Source organism: Chlorocebus sabaeus, chromosome 18 (genome assembly GCF_047675955.1).
Source record: "Chlorocebus sabaeus isolate Y175 chromosome 18, mChlSab1.0.hap1, whole genome shotgun sequence".
In the NCBI taxonomy this organism is placed as follows: domain Eukaryota; kingdom Metazoa; phylum Chordata; class Mammalia; order Primates; family Cercopithecidae; genus Chlorocebus; species Chlorocebus sabaeus.
This window is the reverse complement of record NC_132921.1, coordinates 65308441-65324090: the sequence shown is the minus strand read 5'-3', so window position 1 is coordinate 65324090 and position 15650 is coordinate 65308441. Positions and strand designations below refer to the sequence as shown.

The 15650-nt window shown below is 44.0% G+C and overlaps 1 protein-coding gene across 17 annotated transcripts in view; it reads left to right on the top strand.

The window, feature by feature from the left end:
* The window catches only part of DLGAP1 (DLG associated protein 1), a 951759-nt gene that overhangs the window by 795046 nt on the left and 141063 nt on the right, over window positions 1-15650 (top strand). For 9 of the 17 annotated variants that reach the window (XM_007974542.3, XM_007974540.3, XM_007974541.3 and 6 more), the window contains one exon: window positions 1415-1444. The exons of the other annotated variants lie outside the window; for them this stretch is intronic. In XM_007974542.3, the coding sequence (XP_007972733.3) occupies window positions 1415-1444 (30 nt within the window). The remainder of the gene's footprint in view (window positions 1-1414; window positions 1445-15650) is intronic. 17 annotated transcript variants of the gene reach the window in all.

Sequence of the window (15650 nt, the reverse complement as noted above, 5' to 3'; positions counted from 1 at the left end):
GAAACTGCAGACATTTTTGTTCAGCCTAAATGATCATGACTATTGCATAAGATTAGATAATATTATTTATTTATAACTATGACTTATAAAAAATGCTTTTCAAAGGTCTTAGTTTATCTTAGTTTGGTATTTTCACCTTTAAATTCACCAAAAAGCCAGACGCAGTGGCTCACGCCTGTAGTCCCAACACCTTGGGAGGCCGAGGCAAGTAGATCACAAGGTCATGAGATCGAGACCATCCAGGCTAACACAGTGAAACCCCATCTCTACTAAAAGTACAAAAACTTAGCCGGGTGTGGTGGTGGGCACCTGTAGCCCCAGCTATTCAGGAGGCTGAGGCAGGAGAATGGCGTGAACCCAGGAGGCAGAGCTTGCAGTGGGCTGAGATCACACCACTGCACTCCAGCCTGGGTGAAAGAGCGAGGCTCTGTCTTTAAAAAAAAAAAAAAAATTTTTCACTGAAAAGGTGCATACATATCAGTCAGGGGTACTGACTTGCTTCATGAACAACTTGAGTTGCTCAGATAACCTGTTCAGTCTCTCGCTTGCGGGAGCTGAAAGCTAAACCCATCAGACCAAGAAAAGGGCTCTGACCCGACCACCCCAGAGAAGAAAGTTACCAGATCACACCATGGTTTTTCTGTTTTTGTTTTGTTTTGTTTTGTTTTGTTTGAGACAGAGTCTTGCTCTGTCGCCCAGGCTGGAGTGCAGTGGCATGATCTCGGCTCACTGCAAACTCCACCTCCAGGGTTCACGCCATTCTCCTGCCTCAGCCTCCCGAGTAGCTGGGACTACAGGCGCCTGCCACCACGCCTGGCTAATTTTTTTGTATTTTTAGTAGAAACAGGGTTTCACCATGTTAGCCAGGATGGTCTCGATCTCCTGACCTCGTGATCCACCCGCCTCGCCTCTCAAAGTGCTGGGATTATAGGCGTGAGCCACCGTGCCCAACCCACACCATGGTTTTTAACCATCTGTTACATGTTTCAACAGAAACTCTGTCCTAACATGCATCAAATGATCTCTATATACAGTACCATAGAGGAAGTGCTTGTCCCTGGCGTCCTATTGTGTGAACTTTTATTGATCCATAATCTGGTATAATTGATACACAGAAATAAGTCACTCAGACAGACTTGGCCTTTGTCCCATCCAAAAACATGTTTGATCCCATTTTTAATGAAAAATTTCCCCAAATGGTTTTAGTGGGGGAAAAGAAGACGTCCATGAGACCTGGTTAAGACTAAACATTATTTTATTTTTGAAGTTGGTATTTGTTTAGTTACATTCTTGCAATGCCAGCAAAAAAAAAGAAAAAGAAAAGTCCAGATCTGAAGCATGCGTGTGTTATGAGAAGCCTGGAAAAGGGGATTTGGGTCCATTGTATAACTGCCACTTTTTGTTTTTATTCAAGGTGTCATAAAACTGAGTTCTGCAGTTGAAGGTATGTTTTTACAACCGCAAAATCAATAATGTTTTGCTTAAAGGTTGCATAGCGCGGCTTGTAGCTAAAAAGCTTCTGTGGCAGTGGTGTTTGACGCCATGTGCGAATTGCCAGCTATTGCCATTGCATCTGTGTTTCTCCTTGTTCTGGTCATTTTATGCTGCAAAGCTCTTAGCCTTCCTCAAGTGGCGTTTGCAATGACCTGAGAGGGCAGCACCAACGTGTCTGTTTCTGTCTCCTGATGTGACTGCCTCGGAGCCGGTGCTCCTCAGAGAGCCTGGGCTCTTCTGTGGCCTTATTTGAGGCTGGACATGGTCTTGTCGGGAACCTTTGCCCTGGATCTTTCAGCAGAGCCTGGTCTAGAGCGTCCTTTATCCCAACAGAGCAGACGTGTTTTCCCAGGAAGTATGTAGGCATGAAGAGTCATTAAGGCTTCTCCCTGATGAGAAAATGAGATGGTTAAGGCATTTGCCAGTCTCATTGCGGGTTCCTCCTGGGCAGCATGGCCCACCACCACCAGGCATAGTGAAGACCAAGTTCCTTTACTGTTGTCCATGTCGGTGAGCGGCAGTTCCCTTCAGTCATGCATTCAAAAAGCTGAGAAGAAAAGGAAGGATTTAAGGAAAGTACAAAAGAGACGTCAAAGCAAAGTGTTTTGCTGAGTAACCCCAAGAATATTAAAAATGACTTCATTTTCTGAAATGATTAATTGGTTATTGGTGTAAAATTGATCTCCTTAGCCTCATAGGAGTTTCACAAATCAAAAGTAGAGACTGTCATTTTCTTCTTTTGTGAGTTTCTGTGTTTGTTTTGGGGGGGCGTGTGTTCTCGTTTATTGGGAGTTTGTCGGTCATGCTTTGGAGGTTTCTTCATCCTCAATCAGGGGAGGCTGCATGGAAGAGGTGGTGGGTTTTCGGGTGAGTTTTCAATTTAGAGGGAGATGTGGCTGGCTTGGTGAATGGGCAGTGCATGGAGGTGGGAAGTGGGAAATTGTACTGGGGGTTGGAGTGGTGAGGCCATTCAGGGGGCTGGAGTTTCAAGGTTGGGAGGTGGATAAGTAGGTCAGTCATGTACCCATGGGACTGGCAAATCCAAAGTGAGGGTGCCCTATCCCTTTGGTGGATTTAGTGCCATCACATTGTACAAAACCAAGTTGAAAAGGCAGTATTTCTGGCATTTGTGGCGGAAAGTATGTTGCTCCTCTAAACTGAGCAAAAGGTGCAGGCAGCGGTGTTTCAGGGTGGAGAGAAAAAAACCTTCTCGTCTCAGGGAGAAAGTGCAAGTTGCAGGCCTCTGGTAGGCCAAGCAGAAATTCAAGTTCCCTTTACCCATCAAAATGGAATTTTACGGAAGGACAATCCAAGCTCCTCCCCGCCTAACAAGAAATAAGAGACACAGAAACAAAATCAAGCAGCACCATGAGAATGACCTTGGCTGCAGAAACTCCCAGTAGCAATTTCAGCACTGAGTTTCAGTTAATTATCTGTTGAATTACAGATAACAGCTGTTCACTCTGGGCCGTTTTGATGTTTTATCAAGGAATGGCTTTGAAGTCATAGTTTTACATTGCCTGCTTGGTTTGAGTGCAGTATTCCACTTACAACAAAAGGATATAGCGACAAAATACAATTTTCATTTTAACAGTCAGAAAGTCAAGAGAGCACTAAGTAATTTTTAAACTATTGTTTTGCTAGAGGTTACTAGTGGGTGTCATGGCTTGTCTGCACCCCCAGAACAGGGTTCTGTTCTCTCCAGAAAGATGAGAGTTTGAGGGAAAATGAAGGCAGGAAGCAGAATGACTGCTTGGGGCTTGTCTGGCAGCCTCTGGCCACCTTCCTCATCACTCGGCCTCCTCTGAGTCCCTGGGGCTCACAGGAAGTTCTCTGGAGTGGCTGCGGATACCGGAAGTCAGGCCCACTGCCGCTGTTGCTTGAGCATCTTTTGGGCAGCTTGTTGTCTGAGGCTCGGGAGCATGCTGTGTTGTAACCGTGTTAGAATATATGTGTGCAGGGGCAATTTGGGAGTGCGGTTGTTGGGGTGGGGGGATGTGTGTTCCATGCATGCATTCTCAGTGCATCTGAAACGTGGAACTCCTACAAGCATGCTCAGTGGCACGTGTGTCGGACACTCTCTCTTGATGAGAAATCAAACCTCAGATGGTCAGCCTTGCCACTGCTTAGCTAATTACCGTACTTGCAACTTTCCATCTGTGGAATGAATTCAAGGCAGTTTCGTACAGCTTTTCATATCAAAGAGTACGCACATCAGTGGAAGAAATCCACTGTCAGAAATGAAACCTCTTTCCTTTTTTTTTTTTTTTTTAAAGACTCTGCTCTGTATTATCCTAGAGCTCTGAAAATAGTATTAATATTTTAGGTAGATTCTCTTATTCTTTTCAAGGAAAAATAATTGTCAAAGTCCTAAGAGAAAAACAAACGAAGATTCCATTTGCCACTCCCTACCAAGTGTCTATGGCAGGCAGTTCTGTTTCTTCTTTTCTGGAGCAGGGGTGCCCTCTTCTGCACTGTGCAGCTTCATATCAGCTTTTTAAATCAGCAGAAAGAAAAACCCATTTTGTATCTCATGAATGTTAAGGTTAAAGGTGGAATGTCCTTTGAATTTAAACAGAAACACTCATCGATGCTTTGATTATGTTGCAATGAGGAGAAATATGTGAACAGGGAAAAAGTCCAGTTTGAAAGAAATAATTGCAAAGTTTTATCGATAACACTGATGAATTCTCACCTCCAATTTTAGACTGATAATGCCCGACTCCAAGAAAATTCGGGTGAGAGAGAAACATCCAGACAGCAATTTGAGGGAAGGGGGAGACAGTCGCACCAATGTCAGGGAAGGAAAAACCACTCACAACAAGAATTCCACAAGAATCTTCTAAATATTTCTCTGAATAGGGTCTTTTCTCTTGCTACTGGAGCGGGAGATAGATGTAGGGCTACGTATTTTCACAAGTAGGACCAAAACATTGGCCTTATCAAGGAGAAGTGGGAACACAGGTCGTGGAAGAGCTGAGTCACCCCTGAGTCCGAATGGCTCTGATATTCTATAGGCAGCTATTTCTTTCCAGGGAAGGAGGGGCCACCCGAGCCGGAAACTCTTGGTCCAACTGAAGTGGTGTATTCGCACACGGGGAGTGGGAGTGTTCCAGCAGTCACAGGCCTGGAGGGGCAAGATGAGCCAGCCGTGGTGGTAGGCGGATGCAAGTCTTCGCCACTGATAAACAGCGCGTGTTCTGTGTTGAGACTTGTCTCCAAGCGATTTGTTTATACCTTGTAGGTGAGAATCCGAAATGCCAAAGGGACATCACATTCTTTTGAAAGCCCGTGTGAAAACAACGAAGGTTGTCTTCTGTGGAAAAGTTCCATGTCTCTAAATGTAGGAACAGATGAGCTTCTCTGAAGAAATCAAATAAATGAGGGCTGGGCGCGATGGTTCACAACTCTAATCCCAGCACTCTGGGAGGTTGAGGCAGGAAAATAGCTTGAGGCCAGGTATTCCCACGCTCTGGTCCACAGAGCAAGAGTCCCCCTCATCTCTACAAAAAATATTTTGTAATAGTTAGCTGGGTGTGGTGGCATATACCTGTAGTCCTAGCTACTTGGGAGTCTGAAGTGGCAGGATCAGTTGAGCTCAGGAGTTTGAGGCTGCAGTGAGCTATGATTGCACCACTGCACTCCAGCCTCATCAACAGAGCGAGACCCTGTCTCTAGTATATGTGCTGCCGAAGCGAGCAAGAGACCCTGTCTCTAAAATAAAAAATTTTTAAGGAAAAATTCTGTTGTTCATAGTATGACAAACAATGTGTCCAAAAATACCCCAAATGGATTTAATGTATTAAAAATATTCCTAATGTATTGATGTCATTCCCTCTGTAGGTGAACTCTGTCCTTGTCATTGTGTCTTTCTTTCTTCCTTTTTTTTCATACAGAGTCTTGCTCTGCTGCCCAGGCTGGAGTGCAGTGTTGCAATCTCGGCTCACAGCAACCTCCGCCTCCCGGGTTCAAGCAATTCTCATGCCTCAACCCCCTGAGTAGCTGGGACTATGGGCACACTCTGTCATGCCTGGCTAATTTTTTTTTTTTTTTTTTTTTTTTTTTTTTTGAGACAGTCTTGCTCTGTCTCCCAGTCTGGAATGCAGTGGCGCGATCTTGGCTCACTATAACCTCCACCTCCTGGGTTCAAGTGATTCTCCTGCCTCAGCCTCCCCAGTAGCTGGAATTACAGGTGCATGCCACCACGCCCGGCTATTTTGTATTTATAGTAGAGACGGGATTTCACCATGTTGGCCAGGCTGGTCTCGAATTCCTGATCTCAAGAGATCCACCCACCTCGGCCTCCCAAACTGCTGGGATTACAGGCGTGAGCCACCGCACCCGGCCTAATTTTTGTATTTTTAGTGGAGTTGGGGGTTTGCCTTGTTGGCCAGCCTGGTCTCAAACTCCTGGCCTCAAGTGATCTGCCCCCCTCGGCCTCCCAAAGTGCTGGAATTACAGTCATGAGCCACCTTGCCCAGCCGAGTCTCTGTTTTTGTAGCAAAGCCATGTGCTCAGTGTGTCAGGGTAGACTGTGGTAAATCCTTTAATAAACAGACACTGATGGACTTACCTCCAGTAGTAAATTGAGAATGAAGTTCCAACTTTTTGTTTGTTTGTTTGTTTTTGTTTTTTAGGTGGAGTCTTGCTCTGTCGCCCAGGCTGGAGTGCAGTGGCACGATGTTGGCTCACTGCAACCTCCACCTCCCGGGTTCAAGCGATTCTCCTGCCTCAGCCTCCCGAGTAGCTGGGATTACAGGCGCCTGCCACCATGCCCAGCTAATTTTTGTATTTTTAGTAGAGACGGGGTTTCACCATGTTGGCCAGGATGGTCTCGATCTCCTGACCTCATAATCTGCCCACCTCAGCCTCCCAGAGTGCTGGGATTCCAGGCATGAGCCACTGTGCCTGGCCAACTTTTTTTTTTTTTTGAGATGGAGTCTGGTTCTATCACCAGGCTGGACTACAGTGGTGTGATCTCAGCTCACTGCAACCTCTGACTCCCTGGTACAAGCAATTATCCTGCCTCAGTCCCCCTAGTAGCTGAGATTCCAGGCATGCGCCACCACACCCAGCTAATTTTTGTATTTTAGTAGAGATGGGGTTTCACCATGTTGGCCAGGATGGTCTCGAACTCCTGACCTCGAGATCCACTCACCTCAGCCTCCCAAAGTTCTGAGATTACAGGAGTGAGCCACCACGCCCGGCCAGTTTCAACATTTTTACTACTGGAAATCAAAACGTTAGTCAGATAACTGACAGAGATAGGGTAAAGCTGTCTCTCAGAAGGAGTTCTTTCCTTCCACCAGCGTGGTAGGCAGCAGTGTATCAGGAATACTAAATGGAATATTATAGAAACTGGGAACAAAACTCAAGAAACTTGTTTCTGCAAAGAAACCCAGACATCTTGTTTATAAGAGTGATGTGGAGGCTGGAGCACCACAGTAAACAAACAAATGTTCTGTTCTCAGATATATCTTGCAGACACTTGTCATTATACTTTTGGCTAAAAGTTATATATATTTTTTTCTTTTCAAATTTTTTTTTTTAGAGACAGGGTCTCTCTATGTTGCCCAGGGTAGTGTCGAACTCCTGGCCTCAGGCGATCCTCCTGCCCTAGCCTCTGCATCCAGCCAAAATATTCCTATGAAATAGAAATGTTTCAACCAGGCACGGTGACTAACACCGGTAATCCCAGCACTTTGGGAGGCTGAGGCAGGAGGATCACTTGAGGTCAGGAGTTCAAGATCAGCATGGCCAACATGTGAAACCCCGTCTCTACTAAAAATACAAAAAATTAGCCAAGCATGATGGCAGGTGCCTGTAATCCCAGCTACTCGGGAGGATGAGGCAGGAGAATCGCTTGAATCCAGGAGGTGGAGGTTGCAGTTTGTGCAACTGCACTCCAGCCTGGGTAACAGAGCAAGATCCTGTTTCCAAAAAAAAAAAAAAAAACAGTAATGTCTCTGGGAGCGTTGAGAGTTTCCCAAATAGCTTCCTAAGACTAGGACCCTCCTGAAATGGCAGAGATGGAGCCATGAGACCCAGAAACTGAAGGGTTAGCCATTTGTCGTCTTGGGATTACCCTCACCTCAAATAAAGTTGACCTCACATGACCAACCATTGGCCTCATCTCAGAGCTCTCTCACATTTATCTTTTTCCTTTTTTTTTTTTTTTAAGTTTCTCTTTTCCCCTCTTTGTTTCCCTCTCCCTCCTCCTCTGTTCCAACTGCCCTTTTCTATTTCTCCGCAGTATAGAAGAAAGTTTACGGGGGACCTTAGGCAACAGAAAGCCAACCAGTGCCTGGAAGGGTCTGACGAGGAACCGCTATTTGCTTCAGTGTCCTCACCGATAAAATAAAGACTTCTCCTGGGGCAGTTGCAGAGACTAAACTAGATGCTAGAGAGAAAGCCTTAACACAGTGTCCGGAAGGCAGTAGGCGCTCTCCTTCCCTCTTTCCTCTTTCCAGTGTCTGATGATCACTTCCACTACGATCGTGGTGTAGCACGCGGCTGAGAGTTTCATTTTGGGCAAAGCCACAAACAGAGCCAGCATAAATCCTTGCTTCTCCCCTTTGAGAGTACTTAGAGGGAAGCAACTCCTCCTATTGGATAGGGCTCTCTGATCACCTTTCTGGGACCTGTGGCATCTGCCAGGGGCCAGTCACAGCCCCAGTTTGGAGTGTTCGATTCAGACGAGATTGTCCCCCAGTCTGTTCTTTGAGTCCCAGAAGGTGGGGAGAAGAGGAAAGGTTTTCAGGCTGATACAACAAACAAGTGCTAATTGAAGACCGATTTCATCAATATTAATTGTGTTTTATTACAAAGGAGTTTATACTTGCACAGTGTTCCTGAGCAAGCCATTTGTCACCACTCATCAAGGATATGAACGTTTTTGAATAAGGAGAACCAAAGTGAATACAACCACAGCTATCCAGAGAGAAACTTTTCATAAATCTTTGAACTTGATAGCCAAAAACTAATCAAATCTGTGCTGAATGAGCAGCCTTAAGCACTTAACAACAAATTAGCATAATCCAGAAGACAGTTTGCATCCCAAGCACCGTAACCTACCCTTCACCCTCCTCCCGGGGGCAGGAAATAGGCATTTATAAGTCAAAGGCGCCGGGCGTGGTGGCTCAAGCCTGTAATCCCAGCACTTTGGGAGGCCGAGATGGGTGGATCACGAGGTCAGGAGATCGAGACCATCCTGGCTAACACGGTGAAACCCCATCTCTACTAAAAATACAAAAAAAATTAGCCGGGCGTGGTGGCAGGCGCCTGTAGTCCCAGCTACTCGGGAGGCTGAGGCAGGAGAATGGCGTGAACCCAGGAGGCGGAGCTCGCAGTGAGCCGAGATAGTGCCACTGCACTCCAGCCTGGGCGACAGAGCAAGACTCCGCCTCAAAAAAAAAAAAAAAAAAAAAGTCAAAGGCAAGCTGCAAACGATAATCTGCCACTTGTCACTGATTTATTTTCCCTCTTTTCTTTTTGTTTTTCAAGAGCATAAGTTTCAATGTCTGTGTATTTGTTTTTGTTATTTTGGCAGTCTAGTGAAAGTTTTCAATGTAAACAAAACTCTTACTCTTAAAGAACAAGCAGCTCTATTAAATTGCATAAGAAGGCAGTTCTTAAAGACAATGGTCTAATTAGCAGTCTTTGAAGCCAATTCAATAGTAATATCAAAGCCACTTCTAGTATTTCAAGCCCAAATTTAGAAAATGGCCTTGATGTTTTCAGTCTAAAATTATAGTCTGACCTTACTATTCATTTTGGAACACACTATGATTCAGACAACTGCTGAAATCACTTAATGTTATGAACCTGGAAATCACACCCTCTTAAACGATACATCACACCCATTAAAATTAACTGTAAAATCCATTTTGTATTGATTTTGTTTGAATCTGGTATTCAACTAAGATGCTTACATGCGTAAATATTGCCACAGCTGTATATACAACGGTTTTGTTGAATCTATTGATGCTTTAAGTTGAAAGAGCATACATTGTGGGTTTTGTTTGGTTTCACTGAGAAGAAGGCCAAAGGATTTTTCTAGCAATGTTTCAACAAAATGCGAAAATAGATGCCAGCCCAGAAGCTTTAAGGATGTGAAATGTTTTGAAAATACAGATTTTCAGGTATTTCCTAGCTTTAACCAACATGGGTGCTTAAGTGAAGGCAGAAGGCAACCTGGTACACCTCTGTTGAGTACAGTGTTTCTTAAACATGCACCTGTTAAGAGATATGAAGCAAATTTAATTTCCTTTTCAGCCTTCTATATCCCATTGTTGATTTTATACATGCCCTCCTCAAATAGGAACTCCTAAAATTGTATTTGGAACACATATTGGAAGAAAGTATAGAACAGTATACAGGAAAGTCCTAGGTTCAAACTTCATAGCCATGACTTCCTGACTGTGTTGTAATTTGGAGCAAGTTACTGTGTCTGTACCCCAACTTTCCTCATCTGTAAAATGGGGTAAAGTCACTTAGCACTCCAGATGATTAAGAAGCTTAAATAGGCCAGGCGTGGTGGTTCACACCTGTAATCCCAGCACTTTGGGAGGCCAAGGAGGGCGATCACCTGAGTCAGGAGTTTGAGACCAGCCTGGTCAACATGGGGAAACCCCATCTCTACTAAAAATACAAAAATTAGCCAGGCGTGGTGGCGCACACCTGTAGTCCCAACTACTCGGGAGGCTGAGGCAGGAGAATCACTTGAACCCTGGAGGTGGAGGTTGCAGTGAGCCGAGATCGTGTCATTGCACTTCAGCCTGGGTGACAGAGCAAGACTCAGTTTTAAAAAAAAAGGAAGCTTAAATAAAATCAGATAATGTTGAAGTACCCCGTAAACTGTTTAGCATGTAGGCATTCAATATATTTTAGATACTTATTTATACTGTTTTGTTACTGTTTTTGTTTTTATTGTGGGCTCAAAAATTAAATTATAAAAAATTCATATTCTACTACTTTTACTTGATGTCATTATATATAGACATATATATGTGTGTGTGTGTGTGTGTATATATATATATATATTTTTTTTTTTTTTCTTTCTTTCTTTCTTTTTTTTGAGATGGAGTTTCCCTCTTGTTGCCCAGGCTGGAGTGCAATGGCACAATCTTGGCTCACTCCAACCTCTGCCTCCCAGGTTCAAGCGATTCTCCTGACTCAGCCTCCCTAGTAGCTGGGATTACAGCCATGAGTCACCATGCCCAACTAATTTTTTGTATTTAGTAGAAACAGGGTTTTACCGTTTTGGTCAGGCTGGTCTCAAACTCCTGACCTCAGGTAATCCACCTGCCTCAGCCTCCCAAAGTGCTGGGATTACAGGCGTGAGCCACCACGCCTGGTGATGTTACAATTTTTTTTTTTTTTTTTTGAGATGGAGTCTCACGTCTCACTCTGTTGCCCAGGCTGGAGTGCAGTGGCGTGATCTCAGCTCACTGCAAGCTCCGACTCCCAGGTTCACGCCATTCTCCTGCCTCAGCCTCCCGAGTAGCTGGGACTACAGGCGCCCGCCACCACGCCTGGCTAATTTTTTGTATTTTTTAGTAGAGATGGGCTTTCACTGTGTTAGCCAGGATGGTCTTGATCTCCTGACCTCATGATCCACCTGCCTCGGCCTCCCAAAGTGCTGGGATTACAGACGTGAGCCACCGCACCGGGCCATTACAATGTTTTTTAAAGAGCAGTGATCATGTGTCTAAATAACATGAATTTGTTTTTTACTAAATTGAATATTATTTTATTACATGTAATCTAATGAAAATCTAACTAATGAACTTGATACAATCAATATCACTCAAGGAAAATGATTAGAATTCTCTACACAACTGTTTCCTTTTCTTTATCTGGTTATGGTTTTGGTTTAAGCATGGAGGGTTTTATTTGTTTTCTTTTCTCATCTTTTTCTTTTTTTGGAGACAGGATCTCACCCAGGCTGGAGAGTAGTGGTGCAATCTCAGCTCACTGTAGCCTTGACCTCCTGGTCTTAAGTGATCCTCCACCTCAGTCTCCCGAGAAGCTGGGATCACAGGTGTGTGCCATCACGCTCGGCTAACTTTTTTTTTTTGGTAGAGATGAGGTCTCATTATATTGCCTGGGCTGTTCTCAAACTCCTGGGTTCAAGCTGTCTTCCAGCCTTAACCTCCTAAACTGCTGGGATTACAGGCATGAGCCACCACACCTGGCCTCCTTTTTTAAAAATATTTTGGCCGGGCGCGGTGGCTCAAGCCTGTAATCCCAGCACTTTGGGAGGCCGAGACGGGCGGATCACGAGGTCAGGAGATCGAGACCATCCTGGCTAACGCGGTGAAACCCCGTCTCTACTAAAACAATACAAAAAACTAGCCGGGCGAGGTGGCGGGCGCCTGTCGTCCCAGCCACTCTGGAGGCTGAGGCAGGAGAATGGCGTGAACCCGGGAGGCAGAGCTTGCAGTGAGCTAAGATCTGGCCACTGCACTCCAGCCTGGGCGACAGAGCGAGACTCCGTCTCAAAAAATAAATAAATAAATAAAAAATATTATTTTGGAGTAGCATTAGTCGAGCAAATACTCATCAAATTAAAAATAGGACGTTTGAAAAATACCACCATCAAATGATTTAGGGCATACCCATCTTTTTCAGTATCATAACTCATATAGAATATTTGTAAGGCATGATGACGTAAAGGATTCAGGCTGCTGAGGTCTGTGGCAGGAAGCACAGAAAGACTGTTTCCAAACATGACATATTATACTTTATTACTTCATGCTTACTAATCTATTTATGACAAAATTCATGAATAAAGTTATTAAATGCCCATACTACTATCTCATGCCCTATCCCAGGCCATGGGGACAGAAAGATGGAAAGATGAGCCAGACATGGTTCTCCTATCTAGAGACAGCAGCATATGTGTGAACAGGCCATTATAACTTAATTTAATGAACGCAATGGCAGGAATATATAAAAGGAATTATGTGAACATAAAAGTCAGCCTAGGAACTCTGCCTGGGTGGATCAGAAGGATGCCCCAGTGCAGATGTCTAGGTCTTTCAAGCTATGCAGAGGCAAACAGAAAGGGGAGGGCTCACTGAGGGAGACCTAACCCTGCACACAGACAGAAGGATGAAAAACGCCTAGCCCCCCAGGAGTCAGATGTGGCTGCAACTCCATGCCCAGAAGGGAAAACAGCCAGGCATGAAGTGGGGAATGCCAGTTGGAAATACATTTTCAAAGTTCCTGTAGGCAATACATAGCCAGAAAAGGATGTTATTTATGTATTTATTTTCATTTTCTGTATTGCATATATATATTCACGTAGCTCAACAATTGAAATATGGCAGGCTGGACCACATGGTGAAACCCTGTCTCTACAAGAAATACAAAAATTAGCCAGGTGTGGTGGCATGCACCTGTAGTCCCAGCTACTCGGGAGGCTGAGGTGATCCTCCCACCTGGGAAGTCGAGGCTGCAGTGAGCTGTGATTCCGCCACTGCACTCCAGCCTGGGCTATAGAGTGAGACCCTGTCTCAAAAAAGAAAAACGAAAAAAATTAAAATATGAGGGGAAAATGCATTGACTCAATATCCAGTTCCCATTCCACCTAACAGGTAACCTACCATGACCTATTTTCTTTTTTCTATATAGATATATGCTTTTTGCATATTTAAACATTATGAGTATGTATTTTCCCCTTTTTTTACCCAAAAGATAATACATAGATGTCCACTATTGTACAGCTTGCTTTTTTTGCTTAACAATATGTCTTAGTAATATTTCCATATTTCTATAGAGAACTTTCTAGTTATGTTTTGCAGCTACATAGTATTCTCCTATATGGGTATACCACAATTTACTTAACCAGTTTCTTCTTTGCCACACATTTAAGTCGTCCCGATATTTTGCTTTCTCATACAGTTCTTTAATAAATAAATAATAGGCTGGCCACAGTGGCTCACGCCTGTAATCCCAGCACTTTGGGAGGCCGAGGCGGGTGGATCATCTGAGGTCAGGAGTTCAAGACCAGCCTGGCCGACATGGTGAAACCCCATCTCTACTAAAAGTACAGAAAAATTAGCTGGGCATGGTGGTGGGTTCCTGTAATCCCAGCTACTCAGGAGGCTGAGGCAGGAGAATCACTTGAACCCGGGAGGTGGAGGTTGCAGTGAGCCAAGATCGCACCATTACACTCCAGCCTGGGCGACAAGAGCAAAACTCCGTCTCAAAAAATTAATTAATTAATTAAATTAAATAATATTGTAAACATATAATTTTGTCCTAATATGTCTTCAGGACAAATCCCTGAAGTGGAGTTACGAGGTCAAAGGTTGTATTCATGAGGTTACATTTTGCTACAATAAAAAACAACTCTCAAATCTGTCACTAAATATACCAAAAATATTCCAACCCTTGGTACCTGTCCTGTGATGTTCACTTTGCGGGAGATTCCTGCTCCACACAGTCTCTCAGAGACCCAGGTTTGGGTCCTGTGCCTGCACCATCTGGAACCCACAGCCTTCACAGTCACTGCCGCAGGAGAGAGACAGCCTTGGACCAGAAGTGACAAACATTATTTCTACTTATATTTTATTGGCTAGAACTAGTCGCATGGCCCTGCCAAACTTCAGGAAGGTCAAGAAGTACAGTTTTTTTGTGTGTTTCTGGTAGGAGAAGAGAGTACAATATGGGTGAGCACTAATTATATCTATCAGAAAGCATGCATGCTTTTTTCATTGGCAAAAGTCTGCCAAATTACCCTCCAGAGGCTTTCCCAACAGACACCGCTAGGAGTGCCACCAGCACTGTTGAAAGCGCCTCTTTCTCCACAGTTTCATCAATATACTCTTTTATCAAACTTTTGGGTTTTCCATTTGTAATACTCTTATTAGGAGCAATGTTGAACCTATATTTGTATTTTCTTTTCAATGAACTGTCATGTCATATCCTTCAGCATTTTGTTTTCTTTTTTTTTTTTTGAGAGGAGTCTCGCTTTGTCTCCTAGGCTGGAGTGCGATCTCGGCTCACTGCAAGCTCCCCCTCCCGGGTTTACGTCATTCTCCTGCCTCAGCCTCCCGAGTAGCTGGGACTACAGGCGCCCGCCACCACGCCCGGCTAATTTTTTGTACTTTTAGTAGAGACGGGGTTTCACCGTGTTAGTCAGGATGGTCTCGATCTCCTGACCTCGTGATCCACCCGCCTCGCCTCCCAAAGTGTTGGGATTACAGGCATGAGCCACCGCGCCCGGCCTCCTTCAGCGTTTTTTTAGATGACTATTAGCCTGAGTTGTTGGAGTTATATATTAGGGAGAATACCACTGTGATTTTGACCTTCCTTCCTTCCTTCCTTCCTTCCTTCCTTCCTTCCTTCCTTCCTTCCTTCCTTCCTTCCTTCCTTCCTTCCCTTCTTTCTTTCTTTCCTTCCTTCTTTCTTTCTTTCTCTCTCTCTCTCTCTCTCTCTTTCTTTCTTTGTCTTTCATCTATCCTCCTGTTTCTACATATACAAAAGGTGGCATATTATATACTCACTTTGCTTTTCAAAATTCCATAGCATATTCTGGAAATCATTCATTTTATTAAAATCTTCTTTCTTCTTTGCTAGGGTTGCATGGTAGTCTATGGGGTGATTGTACCATAATTCACTCACGTGATCTTCTATGGATGAGCAGTTTATTTCCAATATTTTGCTATAGCAAATAATGCCACAATGAATAACTTGAGTCTAGTTGTTTCATACGTGGGGAGGCATATCTTCAGATAAACTCCTAGAGGTTGAATTGTTGGGTCAAAGTGTTGAAGAGGATCTGGTTTTACTAGACACTGCCACATACCCCTCCATAGGGGCTATACCCTTTGTACTCCCACCAGCAGTATATTAAAATGCTTAGCTCCTGGGTGTGCTTTTTAAAGTTCTGAACAAAGAATGTATCTTATCAGAAAGATATGAAGGCTTATAATGATACAAAGAGCTAACATTTGTTGAGCACTTTATAATATGTTCATAATTATAGTAAGCAAAGGCAAGGCGTATGTTATCTCATTAATACTTCACAGTAACTCAGTAGCTACTCTTATTATCCCTTGATGTATAGAAGAGAAAATCAAAAAAGGCATGGAAAATGTACTAGCTTAAGGTCATAAAATTTTAAATGCAGGACTGAGTGAGTAATA